Source organism: Cnephaeus nilssonii (assembly GCF_951640355.1).
Source record: "Cnephaeus nilssonii genome assembly, chromosome: X".
Classification (NCBI taxonomy): Eukaryota; Metazoa; Chordata; class Mammalia; order Chiroptera; family Vespertilionidae; genus Cnephaeus; species Cnephaeus nilssonii.
In genome coordinates, this window is record NC_137071.1 from 6,634,079 (window position 1) to 6,652,647 (window position 18,569).

The 18,569-nt window shown below is 37.1% G+C and overlaps 2 protein-coding genes across 2 annotated transcripts in view; both read left to right on the plus strand.

Moving 5' to 3' along the window:
- Positions 1-2,685, plus strand: part of NHS (NHS actin remodeling regulator) — a gene marked incomplete at its 5' end in the record, with an annotated part of 164,543 nt that extends 161,858 nt beyond the window's left edge. Inside the window, one exon of the mRNA XM_079765653.1 lies at positions 747-2,685. Within this exon, the coding sequence (XP_079621779.1) occupies positions 747-1,356 (610 nt within the window). The 3' untranslated portion in view covers positions 1,357-2,685. The remainder of the gene's footprint in view (positions 1-746) is intronic.
- Positions 2,686-8,937: 6,252 nt separating this feature from the next.
- On the plus strand, positions 8,938-18,136 carry SCML1 (Scm polycomb group protein like 1; the record flags this gene model as incomplete). Its single annotated transcript, XM_079765969.1, has 7 exons — positions 8,938-8,967; positions 10,554-10,631; positions 11,111-11,182; positions 14,160-14,264; positions 14,666-15,176; positions 16,463-16,614; positions 17,937-18,136. The coding sequence occupies 7 exons, from the start codon at positions 8,938-8,940 to the stop codon at positions 18,069-18,071; spliced, it is 1,083 nt and encodes a 360-aa protein (XP_079622095.1). The 3' UTR covers positions 18,072-18,136.
- Between the last annotated feature and the right edge of the window lie 433 nt (positions 18,137-18,569).

Sequence of the window (18,569 nt, forward strand, 5' to 3'; positions counted from 1 at the left end):
CAGTGTACAAAGCTTTAAGATATCCAAATGTGGTCTAAGTTTTCAGCTACTTATAGAAAGTTGGTTTACTGATTAATACATTGTTGATGGTCCCAAGCAGTTATGGATAATGTTATTTGCAGCCCAAAATGGATTAACTTATTTAAAAAGTCATATAAGAATTTTTTTAATTTAAAAAGCAGATCAAATAGTATAATTCACACAAGACCTCCCCCCCACACACACACACACACAGACACACATATCCATCACCCAAGCCTGTAAAACAGCAACCTATAGCTAATCCTGTCTCATCCACAGTTCCATCTACTTTGCTCTTCTAGTATTCATTGGAATATCAAACATCAAAGCATTTTATCCATATTGGAGAGAGAGATTTAATAAAAGAAAGCTACACTTCTTCACTGTCTACATTCTAACCAGGAGTCAGACAGCAGTATTTTCTTATACTAAAACATCCCAATAAGTCCTCCTCTGGAACCTCTAGCCTCCGCATTAGTCATTATTTGAAATGGTCATTTCCAAAATCTAATTTGTGTCCAATGGTTATCAGATAATTTCCCTCCAGCTGTAAGTGCTACAAGGGTAAGGACTGTATTCTACGCCTCATCTCCACAGCCCTAATAAGTAGTATCTGATCAGATAGCGTGCACCAAAATGCTCTTTAAGGAGATGTGTGAACATGACTTAACGCTTTCCATTTCATAAAAATGTAACTGGACTGAGATTCTTCCTTTTCTTAAAAGGTCTAAAAGGAAAGTACTTGGAAGAAAAGATTCTGGGGACATGTCTGTTCGAAGCAAATCAAGAGCTTCCCTTGGCAGCAGTAGCAGTAGCAGCACTGGTTCCGTCACTTCACCCAACAGCAATGTGACCACCCCCAACAGCCAGAGGTCTCCTGGCCTTATCTACCGAAATGCTAAAAAGTCCAACACGTCCAATGAAGAGTTTAAGCTGTTACTCCTCAAGAAAGGCAGTCGTTCGGATTCCAGTTATCGCATGTCTGCTACTGAGATTCTGAAGAGTCCCATCCTGCCTAAACCTCCTGGGGAGCTCACAGCTGAATCTCCCCAAAGCACCCATGAAGCCCATCAGGGGGCACTTGGGGCCGAAGCATTGTCCCCACTCTCTCCATGCTCCCCACGAGTTAATGCAGAAGGGTTTGCCTCGAAGAACTTTGCCACCTCAGCATCAGCAAGGGTTGGACGTTCTCGGGCCCCTCCTGTGGCCAGCAGCAGCCGCTACAGTGTCCGCTGCAGGCTGTACAATGCGCCCATGCAAGCCATCTCTGAGGGGGAGACAGAAAATTCTGATGGGAGCCCGCATGACGACCGATCCTCCCAGAGCTCAACATAGGTGGCCTGTGTCAGGCTAGCTATCAAAGGCCAAAACCCTTAGTCTATGAGGATGGGGGAACAGAACAGAAGGCTAGGGAAAAGTCAGCATGTCATGGGGTACCATCACTTACTACCAATGAATTCCTAAATATTTGCTGGGGAAACAGAAGGTGGTTTGGTCTTTCTTGATTATTTTCCATGTTTTAAGTAGCTGCACTGTCTTTCATATTTTTCTTTAGCTTAGTTTGATTTACCCAATGCCATTCCTTTTGATAACATAGAATTTTAAAATGTCTGCTTTTCATGAAACCTAGAAAAATTTTTTCCCAGAGCTGCCTATTCAGAAAAGAAAATCCTCACTGTCATAATTCTTAAGAAGATGAAATTACTCTGGAGGTTTGGTATTTTTTTACATTAAAATGAACTAAAGTAAAATTTAGAAGAAAGAACTACACACATGTAAATACCATATTTTTGATAAAAATGTGTAAATAGATTTATCGATGACGAGTGGACATGTGGCCAATTATCTACTGCACACCAACTGTTTATAGAACACAACAGATAAAGTGTAATAATTGTATTCTGTGAATACCATTTTCATATTAATTACCATATTTAAATGTCCACCAATATGATTTCTGAGTGATAAACCTCATATATGAATTTTAAACTGGTGAAATAAAGGAAATCTTGAGGTCATATACTGAAATGTGATTAATTTAAAATAAGGAATTCAGACCTAACTATTTTTGTGACAAATTGCAGCACCAAACAAGCTAATAGTAATAATCACGTGGCTATGATTTGCCATATGGTAATTTGGACAGAATGAAAAGCATGCTTTTGATTTTTTAATCAATGAGAGAAATCATCATTCTCAATACAAAGCCCTGAACAACAGCATTTTACAGTGTCCTTTAAACTTTAATGTTTCAATGAATTGCTTTAAAGAGAATGAGCAGGGAAAACTAGTTAATTTTAGGTTATGTTTTATATTAGGCTCCCGGAGACATAAAAAGTCATAATCTAATGACTATAATTTTAAAACTCCTTAAACAGTCTAGAAATTAGCTCCAGGTTCTTTAACAAAAATAAAACATAAGCATGCTACAGAGTTGTTGATTTATCAGAAATACCTGCAATGAGTTTTCAGTGAATCTTCTCTGTGCTGATGAGATTTGTGCTACCTAAAAATTAACAGAAATGACACTGTGAACAATGTAGTTGGGAAATAGGTATGTGTATATGCATTATTTATATTCACTGTTAAGCTGGGAATGGGGGACAGCTCTGGTTCACAATGCTACATACACCTGAGTTTTTGTCTGATTTTACTATATCTGCTTGATGGCAAAGGGGGAGGGGTGGTGGGTGGGAAAGGAAATGTCAGAGCAAGTGCTCTGATAAAATGAAGGCAGGGAAACAAGCTGAATTACTTGAAATTACTTGAATTTTCTTGTCTTAAAATTGAAAAAAAAATGTAGTTACAAGTTGAAATCTGCAAATAGTTTTTACACCTCTGATTTTAACAAGAACTGATGTTAATGTTTGAAATGTCAGAAATATAAGTAGTTATGTATTTAGAATATGTTTTGAATGGGAAAAGGTAGCAAGCAAGTGGAGAGAACTAAGGAGGGATATGGCCTATAAAAGAATAGAATGCAATTAGAATAATAGAACATACCAGAGTTACCAAGAAATTGATATGCGGCTGGCTTTAAGCTTATGCAAGTGGTATTTGGGAAAGTAGGATGTGTGAAAAAGAGGGTGTGGTTTTGATTTCATTCATGCAATATGAAGGGAGAAACCTGGTCTAAGAAGATGCTGTATTTAAAAATAAATACTCTCTAAGATGTTACAGATTGAGAATTAGAGAATCTGATTGCTGTTGGGTTTTTCTGTTTGTTTGTTTGTTTGGAAAAAAAGAACAAGTCTGGCTTCTACTATTTGTTTTCACCTATCAAATTGTGTTCCTTAATTTCTTGTCATCCTTGTATGTAAAATGGGTACAGGGGGTGGTGGGGTAGAGGAGGGAGAATGTGTGTGTTTGTGTGTGTGCATGTTCACGTGCGTGCACACGCACGCTCTTGGGCTGGGATAGATAAGCTACCTGGTAAAGGGTACATTTGAACATTTATGAAATGTTATACTTTTTATTAAAAGAAATATGTTTGCGGTTTGAAAAAAATGTACCATCATTTCTCATTGGAACCCATGACTTAAGAAAACCAACATGGTTTGACACCACATGGGAACATGAATATCTTTTTCTCATGCTTTGAAAAGTACACTTGGCAAAATTTTAAAAAATAAAGTTTTTAGACAAATGTGGTAAGAAACAGTCATTTCCAGTCACAATAGGCTATCTTTTGTAATTTTCATAAAAGCAGTTCGTTTGCAGTATGGCTTTGTGTAGTTAGGGGGTTTTTAAGTGTAAAGAAAGGTCTGTGGGCTTTAAAAGTGATTCTAAATCTTGAATAGAAAACATGAATTGGCTTTAATAAATGTCACCTTTTTATTATTGACATTAATTTAAGTAATGGTACCATGTATATCTTAAAATACATATTGACTTGAATTGTGAGGCAATAAGATACCTTCTATATGTAACGATCATAGAACTAACCCTTATAATATAGTTTTACTTATTTTGTTTACTCTAAAAATCTATAGTAGAGGTTCTCTATTTTATATTTCATAGATTTTAAAAAACCCAAATAAAGATGGATTTTAAATTTACTGTGGAAAATACTATTGAGTAACAAACTTGGGGGGGGGAAGCAATGAATTCCTTAGTAATCTGGAATATTCTACATGGCTTTATTACATAGTATATAAGACCAAGATTTAGAGGCTGTCTTCAACATCACTGCCATCTTGAAGCAGGGTACACACATTAGGTATTTCAAAAAAACATCACTCCCAGGTTTTCTTCTGTTGTTTGCACTGATGCTAATTTTTTGTGCTTTTATGTTTATACAACATGTCTATGTTGTGTGGGGGAAATTTTTTCCTTACTTTTTGATTTTTTTTTAATGTTTTGGCTAAGTAGAGGACATGGACTAGTTATAGCAAATAAAACACACTGTTTGCTCTTGCCAAAGGTCAGTGAGTGAGTACAGTTGCTGCAGTGGTGGCTGATTTAGAAAACTAGATCATGACAAAGATTTAAAACTATGATGTGTCACTATTTTGGTACTAGAACCAATTCATGCTGGCCGAAAAGACAATGGTTTATGGACTTGCATCCATTTTGTATTTTTGTAATATTTGTAAATATGAACTTTTTAAATTGTTGCAAAAAATTGTTTCTTTTGTAAGATGTTTTCAACGTTTACATTCAAGCCTTTGTATATTTTAGAGCTGTGCAACACTTTAAGTCTTGTATTTATTTTTAGTAAAAATGGTGACAGTTTCATTGTGAACCCCTTTAAAAAAATGTACCAGGAAAGTTTGATTACCTAGAAAGTGTGTATTGAAACTGCAAATAAACGTGACTGCAATTAAACCGGTTTTTCTCTTCTTCTATATTATAAAAGGCCTGTGGCCCTAATGCCTTAACCACCAAAGACCAGTGCAGTTGGGCAGGGCTGTGAGCGCTGTGAGGTGCGTGCAGGTGGGCGGAGCTGCGTGTTTTCGAGCATTGGCTTTATAGTTGTTATATAATTGCGTTCTTGGGGTTTCACAAACACAAGCATTTTATAGAGAACTGGACATAAGGAGGGGAGACTACTATGGCAAAAATATGAGCAAAATAATAATAATAATAATAATAATAATAATAATAAATACCGTCTCTACAATGAGCTCTAATCTTGCTTTGTATTTGAGAGGAGAAATAACACATTTCCAATGTTGGATATACTTTTCTGTAGCCCCTCTCTGAGTTAGGAAAAAATTTCTGGCTTTACTTCTAATAAGTACTCAGACTGTTCCACACTGTTACTCCTTCCCAAGATGGGCAGCCTCGATATATATAAGACAATATGCCACTAAATAATGTCATGTAACCTTTATTACATAGCAAATTCATGTACCAGATAGTGTTCTAAGTGCTTTGCTTACTCCAACTCATGTTCTCCCCACATTGTGCCCATTTTATAGATAGGGAAACTAAAGCATAGAGCGTTGACTGACTTGCCCAAAGCCATAGAGTAACTAATGTTGGGGCTGAGGTTCCAACCCAGAAAATCTGGCTCCAGGGTCAGTACTTGTACCAAACCACAATTACTAAGATTGATCGCTAAGGCCCCGTCTCTCTCCCCCTCAAATTCCAATACTAATGAGCACACTTAGGATCCCGTCAACGTGGACCTCTTACAAGGAGGGGTCGGAGAGGAATTATGTTTCAAAGAAAGCTTTAAAGAACCAATCAGTGACAGTGGGGAGGACACGGGCCTAAGTGCCACATCCCCGAGAGCTGCCCCCACAATCCATCCCGTGCGCATGCGCGAGCATCTCCTGCACAGCTCCAGAAGCTTCTCTCAGCAATAGAGGTTCACACCTGCGGTCAGTGCAGGATTCCAATCCCACCAGCCACTGCGCAGTGGGCAGTAAAGGCCTTTTCCTGGGAGGTCTCTCTAGCAACGTCCTGCTCTCTAACGTCTGGCTTTCGCCTTGACCGTTGCTGGATGTCACGTGGCCCTGCTCTGCTTCTACACGACTTCGAGTGGCTCCAAAGGGTCTTCGCCATTGAAGCCACGAGGGACGGGCCACAGCTAGTCGGTTCCTGTGTCTTCCGGAGGCTGGTGTTACAGAATTTGTCACCAGAAAAGGTTTATCCAGCGATATTTACCCTCTCCTTGAATTTTCTTGTCTTGGGTGTGGGCGAGAAAGCAGTTGAGTGATTTTAATGCCCGAGGAACTCCGGAGAGGGGTCAGGTGTGAAGTGGGAGGATTTGTGTGAGGGAAGAGGAAGAATTTGCTTTTCTGGAAGAACAAGTATACATTTTAATTTCAGCAGTGCTAATGTGGAGTGTGTCTGGTTAATTCGGGCTGCTTCCCACTGGTTCCCATTGCCTTCCCGGAATGCCGGGGCATGTGAGCTTTTGCGATTTGGCCACTTTTTGAATATTTGGTGCTGACCTTCGAGGACGAGTTTATCTTTTTTTTTTTCATTCTTTTTCTTCCTTGGCATATCAAGACAGTGTTTTTGAAGCTTTGATGGTAGCTGTGTTTGATCAAAGATAGTGCAGCCTCGCTCTTTTATTGTAAATACGTAAATGAGGAGAAAGAAAGGTCTTTTGAGTACTTCGTTTGTTGGGGATCGTTTCCCTCCTTCCCTACCTAGCTCTCCTGGAATTCAGACTAGAGTTTTAAACTGGTTTCATATTTATAAATCGTGATTGTTCAGTGTATTGACACAGTTTGTGTGTGTTTTTTAAATCCTTGCCCTAGGATATTTTTTTCCTTTTTTTGAGAAAGAGAAACATTGGTGTGACAGAGACACATCCACTGGTTGCATCCTGCACTCACCCCACCCCTGGTGGGGTAGTACATGCCCTTGACTGGGAATCAAAACCTGGACTCTCTGTTGCGCAGGTCGACCTTCAACCACTGAGCAATGCCTGCCAGGGTGACATAGTTTTGTTTTAAAAAGTTTTTGGAGTGGCCTGGCTGTTGTAATCTGCCCTGTTTTGCTATGTATTCCTTTTTGTTTTCCAGTGAAAGGCCACTTTCATCCCTCACCATTGTGAAAAGTTGATGGCAAGTGAATGCCTTGTACCTTGGGAGCAGAATCTTCAAGTGACTTTTGAAAAATGCCTTTGAAATGTCTCTAATGTCTAAAAAACGTCATAAAAACTGGGTGGCTTTTTGGTCTTACGTTGTCAAGAATTTAGATTTTTTTTCTATTGTAAAATATGGATGAGCTTCATTTTTTAAGTAAACTCATTTTGCAGGATTTTGAATTTAATGGATTATATTAACTGATTTTGCAAAATCTAATCATGGTTGAGCTCTAAGAAAATCTTGTGCAAACTTTATTTACCTTGTGGGAAGAAGTAAAAGGAAAACGAAGTTTATGCTGTACCTGCTATGGACCAGACATGATGTTGATTGTTTAACTGTGTCATTTGGTCTTCACAGCCCTGTGGAGTAGATATTATTCCAACTTTTCAGGTTAAGAAATTAAGACAGAGAGATTAAATACCTGCCAAAAGCAAAATAGCAAAATTTGCAATTTGGTCTTGGGTTTCAGTATTTCTTAAAGCCCAGTTATTTTTCCTGTGCTCTAGTACTTCAAATTTCTTTACGAAATTAAGAAATGGTTGCTATATCTGCAGTGTCCAGATGCAAAGTAAATCAGATTTATATGTTATGACCCTGAGGATTTGTTGCATGTTGCACATGTGCTTCATGATGAATAGTTGGGAGGATGCTGTGAATACCCAAATAATAAAATAATAGTAGCCAATAGCGGGTGCCTTTGCTATGCTAGTCATTGTTCCAAGCATTTAATAATCATAACTCCATGAAGTTGGTACTATTTTCTGGCCTTTACTCAATGTTATGGTTGTGAGATTTGTCCTTGTGCATAGCAATAGTTAATTTCTTTTCGTTGCTATGTAATCTTTCTTTGTCCAAAACATCGCAGTTTAGTTGTTCATAGCTTGTTATTACTCTTATCAGGAAAATTACACATAGTATAAAATAATAAAATTTGGTTGAAGTTACAGCTGAAATTGGATATATTTTATAACTGCACATTTCACACAGTATTAGCCTACATTTATCTAACTTGACACTTAATTCTTCCTTCATTCTGTTATTACTGGTCTGGCTCTGGGTGGATAAATAGAATTAGCACTCTCATGTATGTCCCCCTTCTAGTGCCATGATGCCAGCCAGGGTTCGAATCCTTATTACAAGATATAATATGATTGCATTACACTCCATGTTTTTTCCTATTTGCAGAGTTAAATGACCCAGAACCAGAACCAAGCCTACATAATTCTGAAAGATCTTTAGCTGATATTTTATATACATTTATTTAGGTTTAATATGAAATTTAACTATGGAAGCAATCATAATCTTAGAGCTGAAGTGACCTTAGAGATAATCTCAGCCAGTTTTCACCTGTCAGATGAGAAGGTGCTATCTCAGGTGGTCTGCCCAGCCCACACCCTGGTGGAGACCCAAGCTGGAACAGACTCTTGACTCATATTTAAAGCCTGCTGGAGTTTCTTTACAAAAGCAGTAAGGAATCTTAGGAATCATGTTGCCTTGTTTCCAGCATTTAATCTGTAACCTATAAATTGTGAAGCATTCACTTTACAATTTGGAATTGTGTTTGATCTTGATTCTTATTCCTATGCATGGGCAATATAGTCCTTCAAGCTTTAAAGGTTTATTCTAAATCATGAACAAGAAAACTCTGAAAATCAACCAGGACTCCAATTTGAGTTGGCTTGTGAGAACATATTCATACTAAGTTTATTAACGTAGTATGTAAAGTAACATTTTTATGCATTGTTTTTCAGGAGTAGAAGGCTTATCAGTCCTAGGTGACCAAGCAGTTTCACAAATAAACCCTCCAGCAAGTTTAAAAATAATTAGGCTCAACTCAGAGAAGTGAAGTTGCTCCTATTCCACAACGATGTCTAGCTGCTCCAGTGAAGTTGATGTGGTTTGTATTTCAAATTGAAAAAAAAATGTGTCCTTGTTCTTTTCATTGTGCTCTATTTCTTTTCTAAATTGAATTTAATTTCAAGCAGAGATCATAAGTGTTTATTTAGTTCTTGATAGTGATCTAAAAGCTGCTGTGAACATTCATGTACAAGTTTTTTTGTGAACAGATACTAACATTTCTTTTGGGTAAATGCTCAGGAATTGAATTGCTTGGTCATATGGTTGATGTAATTATAACTTTATGAGAATCTGCCAAATGGTTTTTTAGAATGTTTATGGTCTTGTACATTCTGTCACGTTGTATGTTTCTTGATCCCTGAAGTTGAATAAAAATATATTTTAAGCTATATATAATTTGGCTTAACAGAAAACACATTAATTACATAAGGGTGTAGCTATTACTGCCACCTAAGTGGGAGAGGCAATTTTTTAACTTATATCAGTCCTAACACTTTTTATCTTTGGAGATAATGTTAACTGCCTACAAAGACTCCATTTTTTTTCTGACATAATTATGTGAAAGCACTTGGGAAAGCATAAGGCACAATACAGGGTAAGATGCTATGTTTTTATACGTACTAATCTATAATAATTCCATATTATTTTGGTTATATCTTTTGAAACAGGCATGCATAGCTTTAAAGTATGCTTATTTTAAAATTATTCCTATAGTTCATTCTTAGAATAAAGTTATTAAATGAAATTTAATGGTTATCTATTTATTTTAAAAATTCCAAAAACATTTTAAGGTGCTTTAGATATTAATTTATCAAGAAAAAGGTGAAGAGATTCAGAAGTACAAATTGGTACTTACTAACTAGTCATAGGAAATACAGTCAATATTACAATAACTATGTGTAGTGTCAGGTGGGTATTACAAATATCAGGCTGAATACTTTCTAAAGTATGTGATTGTCTAATCACTATACTGTATACTTGAAACTAATACAAAGTGATATTAAATATAAACTGTAATTGAAACAATAATTAAATTAAAAAGTGCTTCTGGAAAGAAAAAAACCTTGCTAAAAATTATGTAGAAATACCTAGAATTGAAGATGTTTTACTAGCAATAATTAACTTATGTGCTGTCGAATAAAACAAATCATTTTTAATCAGGAAAATAAGGATTTAATAAAAAGTTTTTTAAAAAGAAATAGGTACTTAAGTGTTTACTATTTTGTCCACAGAGTGGCACTGTTGGATGGTTTAAAAATCAAAAGCCATGTAACATGGTTCTTTGTGGTTAGAAATATTTGCTGTTATAGTAGTTCTGGTGCCAAATTACTAGAAGACTAGTCTTTCTACCCTGAGGTACACAAGAGGCTGAGCTTGATAGAAATAATGTCTTAAGTGTAGTTGGGTTAATGAGAAAACAGTTTTGCAAGTACATATTTTCTTGTAGTCATAACATTTACTTACAATGGTCAAAGGTCCTTTAATACCACAGATAGGATTTTGGAGTTTCTTGAAAATGGAATTGAAGCCCTCAATTTTTCTTGAAAATGGAATTGAAGCCCTCAAATGTGACTATCATTTCCATCTTTCATGTTTACTTTTAATTTATTAATAAATCTTCCTTAGGTAAAAACTCGAATAACTACTTGTGATGATGATAATGGCATTCTTTATGCATATCAATCAAAGGCTGGATATGCCAATGTAAGTAATAATTGCCGTTTGCCAAATATAACACAACCATTTTAAAGACAAATATTTAAATTTTTCATATACTGCAGACAACCTCCAAACCACACTTAAGAAAATACTACTCACTCCTAAATTTGTCTGCCTCCTGTCATTAGACAATGAGCATTTAACAATTTTACTTCCTTCTTTTTCTTATATAGTAGGAAATTGATAGCAATACTGATTTTCAGTAGAAAACTCTAAATGTAGGTCCTTCTGATATAATAAATTATTTCCTTATTCCCTCTCTTAATTAGTAGTAATCATTTCTATTATATTAATGTGTGTTTTTCTTTTATTTCAATTCTGCTTTATATTAAGACTTCTGAAATTCTAAATAGTTGGTGAAAAGTAAAAACAATTTAATTAAATAAAGTGTTTTTTATCTTTTATATTCAGTTTGGCTCTTACAGAAATAAATAATTAATACTTAACATTTAAAATCTTAGCAGCAAGGTGTTCAGTCTAACACATCCTATGAAGAGCAACAAAAAACAATTGTGGATATCCTGAATCGTTGCAAGGTACACGAGTTCTGTCTGTCAAATGTAGTTTTTTAAAGTATTAAGCTGAAGTTTTCTTTATCTCGTATAAAGTATATAATTAGTTGAAATTTTACTGTATTAAATTGTGACTATCATCCCATTGTTATCATTTTTAACAATTTCTAGTTCAAATAGCATCTGTAGGTGAAAATTTTGAAATACCAATATGTAGATTTTATAGCTTTTTCAAAAAAGCCCTTAATTGATCAAATGTAGTTATGTCTCATCTAGATTCTAGATTATTCAATATTTAATTTCTCCAACATGCTCTTTCTAAGGAAATGGGCTGATTTGGATAAAGTTTAAAATATGTCTAAATGCATTTCAATGCAAACTAAACGGCAGCCTACTTATTTTACAAGAGTATATCTTACATAGTTTTGAGGGGATTTTGTAAAAATTAGCATGTTTTTAGAGATTGATAAATATATGTAATTATCAAGGATTTTGTGAGCTGTATACCCTAGAGGTAATATACATTTATAAAAAATAAATGTTTCTTAACATACCAAGTGTCTTTAATAAAATGAGTTAACATACTTTGAAAAGTAAAGAATATTTATGTGAGTGTTATTTTTATTATTGAGAACAGAAGTGGAATGCTTATAGGGGACATAGGTTTTGATTTTGAGCAGAGCTATCCCTGGCATTCCTTACATAAGTATCCATGATGACCTAGGTCAGTGGTCAGCAAACTGCAGCTCGTGAGCCACATGCAGCATTAGAAGAAGTTTAAGTTTAAAAAATTTGGCTCTCAAAAGAAATTTCAATCGTTGTACTGTTGATATTTGGCTCTGTTGACTAATGAGTTTGCCAACCATTGACCTAGGTGGACAGTGCTCTGCCAGGGCCTTCTGAGCAATTGTGCAGGATGTGGTGGGATGTAGCATCCAGGACAAGAGATGCTCAGGTCACAGTCACAGGCCTGGAATGGGCCATAGGGATCCACTCTATTTCGCCTAGTGGGCCAGCTCTCTCCTTTCTTCAACTCCTTCCCTTCCCAGTCTAGACCACATGGTGCAGCACTTCCAGCTTTTCTTTTTTATCCTTTCCCAGCATCCTCTTCAGTAAAACCCCCAGCCCTGTCCACTGCCTAGTGATACTTCAGCAGCTCTCTAGTCAGCTCCTTCTTCCATCCCCCCAAAGCTCCAGGCACCCCAATATTTGCCTCTTGTTTAATGGAGAAAATGGAGGGCATGGAGCAGAAATCCCTTCCAAGTTCTAATTCCTCTCCCCACAACCAACAAACTTTGCTGGGATCCATTCCTCTTCTGGTGTCTTCCTCTATAAGGCTAACACCTCTGCTGGTTTCCTCTGACCCTCTTTCCCTGTGTTCAGACTCCTGCCTTAGTGGGCCATCCCTCTCTCTCTTGTATCTTCAGCCTCTGTCTATCACTCAGCATCTTCTCCCACAGTTTACAAAATGACTTTGTTTAGCCTTCTATCCCTCTTTTGCTATCATCCTTCCTTTCTCCTTCCTGTAATAACCCAGCTCTTTGAATGTCAGTTATGTTCACTATCTAAACATCTGACTTCCTGTTTTCTCTCTGGGTATTTTTTAATACACTATTCTTTCTGCTCTGTATGCCCTTCTATGCATCTCTACCAACATGGGTTAGGTCTTGCTCTTCTGTGTACACTTAGCCTCCTGTTCTTGCCTGTGCCATAATAATCATAATAGTAATATTAATATGAATAGATGATTGAGCGTCATTGGACCAATCATCAGGTAGCATTATTATGTTAGTATGAACATAATACCATAGAACCTTATTTTTTCAAGAGAACTCAGAGATATTTTTATCCCGATTCTATACATGAGGAAAGTGAAGCACAGAGAAGTGAAGTAACTTCACCAAGGTCACAGAGCTAATAAGTGTCAGAACTCATATTTAGATTCAACCTTGTTTCCCCTAGAGCCTGCACTGCTTACCTAGTGCTATAGGTCAATCAATGGGTCTCACACTTGATCAGAAACAGAGTGACCTGGGGGCTTGTGCGAACACACATTGCTGCCCCCACTCTGAGTTGTTAGGTGTGGAGTAGGGCAATTTGTATTTCCAGTAAGAGAGTATTGATGCTTGCTAGTCCACGGTCCACACTTTGAGAACCTCTTCTCCAGGCTGCTACTCAGTTTCTCTGTTGAAAGCATCTCTTTACTTTTCTCTCTCTCTCCAGCTAAAACGGAAGTTCCTTAGGACAGGAGTTGTTTGTTTGTTTTTTCTTAATGACCATGTTTCTAGCATCTAGCAAAGTAGTTCTGACAGGTGGTAGGCCCTCAATAAATGTTTATTGGAATGAGTGAATGAGGAAATGGCTCTGGCCTTTTTAAGTGTATTTTTTGCCTGAATGAAAGTGTACTTTTTGCCTGAATGAAATTTCTGTGTATTCAAAATTTCTCAGGTTCTGTTTGTGACATACTTGCTTGGCAGATAGGGATGTGTATTCACAGATCATTAACTGTATGTCATTAATTGTTGATTGCATGATTTAAAAATGCTTTGAAGGCAAAAGTCACATCTGATATATTTGGCTCACTGTTCTTTCCAGACTAGAATGCTCACTGCCTATTAGTTCACATCATCATATGGAAAGAGGGTCTTTGACTTTTCAGCAGAATTGAACATTTCTTTCCTAAAATAGTACCTTCCTTGATGTAAAATGAGTAGATCGTAAATGTGATGGGTTATAGGAATTGTGCTACATTTACTTCAGAATTGATGCTTCTGAAAATGCCTATATGACATGAAGTAGTTGCATAGGAGGTTGGCACTCCTTATGTCAGCCAGCTGGGAACTATGTCACCAACAACTAGGCATCAATTGGAAAGCAAGACATTTCTGGTGGCTTGTGAACTTTCTTTTATTGTAGCAGTCAAACTTTGGCTTAATAGTATTTTCTTATATGTTAACTTTTCTTTTAACATAGAACCTACTAATAAATTGTATTATTATAGATCATCCAAGATGCTATTCAAAACCTGGATAAGAAGTTTAAAACCATTCATGGAAAGGTTTCAAAAATTTACCGTTTTCGTACAAAATTAATCTGGCAAAATCGCGTAAGTGTCATAAAAATATTTTCGCAACCATAATAAACTTATGGTTGCTGAAATTGCCTGTCAGAAATGAGAGAGAACTAATAAGTCTGTGAGATTGCAAGGATGATCCATACTTGTAGCAACAGTTGGGAGAAGACTGAACTTCTATGAAGAATGCTGAAGTTTAGGTTTAAGAAATGTATGAACAATGGGTATTTTTATGTTTGTAACCAGAATGTACAAACTGCAATTAAAAGGTGGGGTTGAAGAGGAATAAAACTCATATGATCAAATAGAACATTATTTTTAATAATAGAATGCAATGTTGAATGGATAATAAACATTAATGTCTTTACTACTTGTTTTATTTACTTTTTGCTCAATCACAATTGGTTTATTATGCTGGGTTTGTGTCATTTCAGAAGCCACTTGGATATGCATACAAACATTATACTTACCTGCTTTCTAGAAAGGTCAAACTGCAGAAAAAGAAGAAGGAAATGAGTCTTCCCGCTTCATTCTCTTATACAGAAAGTTATAGCCCAACTACACCAGTAAAAAGGCCCAGAAATGATTCTCAGAGCAACATTGTAGGAACATATTACCCATCACAGGATTCCCTGATCCATGATAACGAGGATCAAGAGATGCGCCTTAGCCAGAGTCCAACATTCCCTCCCTACACACAGGAAGATTCAATACATTACATTTCCGATGAGCGAATGGAGCGCTCCCCTTTCATAGCCTCCTTTGACAATCAAGGACACAGCTCCACCTGTGTCTTCTCAGCTGCCCAAGCTTCCACATCAGTACCTGCTGCTGTGCTGGAGCAAGGTAAATCCAGTGTGGCATACAACTCTGAGATGATGGCTTACCCAACTTTGCTGGAAAAGAATAGCCTGGGCCGTAACTTCTCATCTTCCTGCATCGCCCGTGAGTGTGAAAAGACACATATTACAAGTAGCACTATTTAGCCTATATTCCTCAACATACTTGGTGCAAGCTAGTGGAAGCTGTTCATTTCCTATTTAAGGGCTGGTTTAGATGACTAACATTTATTAAGTGTCTTTTATGTATCAGACACCACTAATCAACTGATATGCCTCTTCACTAATACTCATAATGATCCCATTGTGAGTATTTTTATCTTTTGTTTTTCTTTACCTTTTTCCAGGGTAAATATTCAGAATGCTCTTGAAATGGCCAGAGCCAGGATGATAGGAAAGAAAAGATACATCTTTGGCTAATTCACACATAAGAAAGATCAAAATTGTATTGATGGTCTTTGGTTAGAGAAACAAATCTTCCTAGAGAATTACAAAACCCACTTTTGTTATCAACACACTATAGAGATTTGAGTGTTCTGGTTGAGAAAATGAATATGTGTAGACACAGAGAAATTTCACCATGACTTAGTGAACATCACAGCTAAAACTTACTGAGGTATGAGCACTGCAGTTGTTTCATGTCTTTGTTATTTTTCAGCATATAAACCTTCAATCAAAATAGCTATTGCAGTGTAGTTAAACTCAAAAGAAGTACTGAATATAGTGTTGAAGTTACTTCTGACCTAGCTAAGAATGAAATCATCTTGCTTTCTTCAAAATTCAGATAAGCCTTGAGAGGCAGAATTTAAAGAGTAAAATAATGCTTAAAATATCTATAGTGAATATATAGGAGGGATTCAGTAAAGAACTAATTTGGTTCTCAAAGATAATGGGGTTTTTGAAATTCATTTATTAAAGTGAATAACTTTAAGAAATTATAAAGCTTAATTTGGGGGATTTCCATTGTATTTAGCTAGTAAAATAAACCTAATCTAGATAGATCAATAAGAGATAAATTCATTGAAATACTTAGATAATAATAGGTTAGCTTAAATTAACTTATTTAACCCAAGTAATAGATATTTTGCTACATTTGCCTGTGGCCAAAGAGACCTCAGATTGCTCAGTCTGTTTTATGAGTTTTGGAGCTTTACAGTAACTTCGGAAGCTGCTGTTATTGTTCATAGGCAGTCAGATGGGATGCTCATGGGTACCCATCCTCACATCATCTTTATCTAAGCTTTCACTGGATTTTGTACTTGGAGTCTTGGGTCCTTGCCAGGGTACCTAACAGATGGTTCCAGGAGTAAGGCCATTACTCCCTACCTAACATCTCTTCTTTCAGGGTAATGATCAACTCAAGTATGATTTGTCCTTTTCTCCCCATTGAAGCTGCAGTTTCATCAGTTGGAACTGCCCCGTATGCACTAAAACAAGACTTCCCTGATGACCCTGCAACTTGGACAGTAGAGGAAGTGATCCTGTTTCTACAGCATATAGATCGTGAGACATTCATCCCCATTGCTGACACCTTCAGGCAACACGTAATGTATCTTTTGATCCAGTTTTCCTGCCTCTGAATGACCTCTGTGCAGGCTCTTCAATTTGATACTGATTAGTGTGGATTGTAAGGGAACTGCATGTGTGAGAAAGGTTACTGTGCTCAAAGTTAGATCCTTAAGTGGTAGAAGTTGGATCTGTATTTTAAATGGATACCTGAGTACCTAAAATATTACAAGTCTTTAAGTTCTCAAGATGATTCAGCATGGTCACTCTCAGGTATCTTCTCCTTTGTAATGATAGCTACAACACCAAACAAGGGTGTCCTCCTTGTTATGATGCCCATTTACAGTTTGCATTGATGCTGCCATACTCATATTCCCAGTCTTTCTTAAAATGTTAATGATCATCTGAAATTTATTTCTGCCCTTCATAGCTTTTATTCTTTTTGTCATAGCTATGCAGTATTTTATTCAACATACAGTATTTAAAATTAGGTAGTTTGACACTTAGGACATTTTTAGGATATTGGGTTAGATATAATTATTCTTAAAATTTGAAGTAAATTTGTAAGGGATCAAATGATGCTTCAGCTATACAAATTATATCTTTAATAGTTTTCATAAAGCAGATGCATGTTCAGAGAATATACAACTGCAATGAGCTGCCCTCTAATTGATGTTACATATTCTTCTATATAAAGAAACTAGAGGCCTGGTGCATGAAAATTCATGCATTGGAGGGCAGGGGGTCCCTCAGCCTAGCCTTCCCCCTCTCACAGTCTGGGAGCCCTCAGGGGTGGGAGGCGACTCAGCGATCAGGGAAAGGTGATGCCCCCATCACACCTCTGCTGTTGCCACTGTTGGCCGCACAAGCCTTGGCCAGCCCTGGTTACCTGAGCCTCGGGTGGCCTTGGGTGGCTGGGCAGCCACCATCGGAGGCTTGCCTGCACCTCAGGCCTGCCCTGGGCAGCTGGGCAGCCGGCATCCGAGGCTTGCTTACACCTTGGGCGTTGGCTGGGCAGCTGACATCTGAGGCTTGCCTGTGCCTCAGGCTGGCCCTAGGTGGCTGGGCAGCTGACATCCAAGGCTTGCCCACACCTCGGGCCGGCCCTGGGCAGCTGGGGGGCTGAGGGCAGGTCCGGCTGCACCATGCATCTGCTGCCTCCCACCCAGTGGGGCTGAAAGGACTGGGGGACTCTGGCGGGGCTGAGGGGACTGGGTGATGCCATCTTGTGGCTATGGGTGCCACCATCTTTGTGACCGTGTGATGGTCAATTTGCATATTCTCTCTTTATTAGATAGGATTACTTTCCTGATAAAATATGAAAGCATTATTAGTTATTCTGATTTCCTTTTTTCTGTAGGACATTGATGGGATAGCTCTGCTACTGCTCCAGAGTGAAGTTATGATAAAGTATATGGGAATTAAGCTAGGAACAGCTCTGAAGTTGTGCCACTACATCGAAAAGCTTAAAACAGAAAAAGGCATTAAAGTTTGAAACAAAGTTTATGTAGATTTACATTAGATTTAATTCTGGAAGACCAATACCATATTGATGTAAAATCATTCCATTGCCCTTAGAAATTTTTGTGTTGTAGAAGGTTCCTCTAAAATTTTGTTACATACAGAATTGCAGAACTATATTGCAGTTCATTCTATTTCTTTAGAAATCGTTTAACACATTACTATTAGTGTATTCAAATTAATAGTTGGTTCTTTTTATTGTTATTGTATAGTTAAAAATATTCTTCATATGAGAAACACCTTTGGTTTCAGTTAATGTTTCTATATAGAGCCAAAACAGCTAAATCCCAAAGAGGAAGTATCAGGGATTGATAAGTTCTCTAATAAAATCTATGAGAAGTTCTTCTTAGAAGAGACTTCAAAGATGCACCTGTAGATATCATCTCTTTCTCAAATATTTTGTGTCTGTTATAGCAGTGTTCTGTTCGTGTTCTATATGAAAGGGAATAGCCATGTAAATTATTTCCCTTTT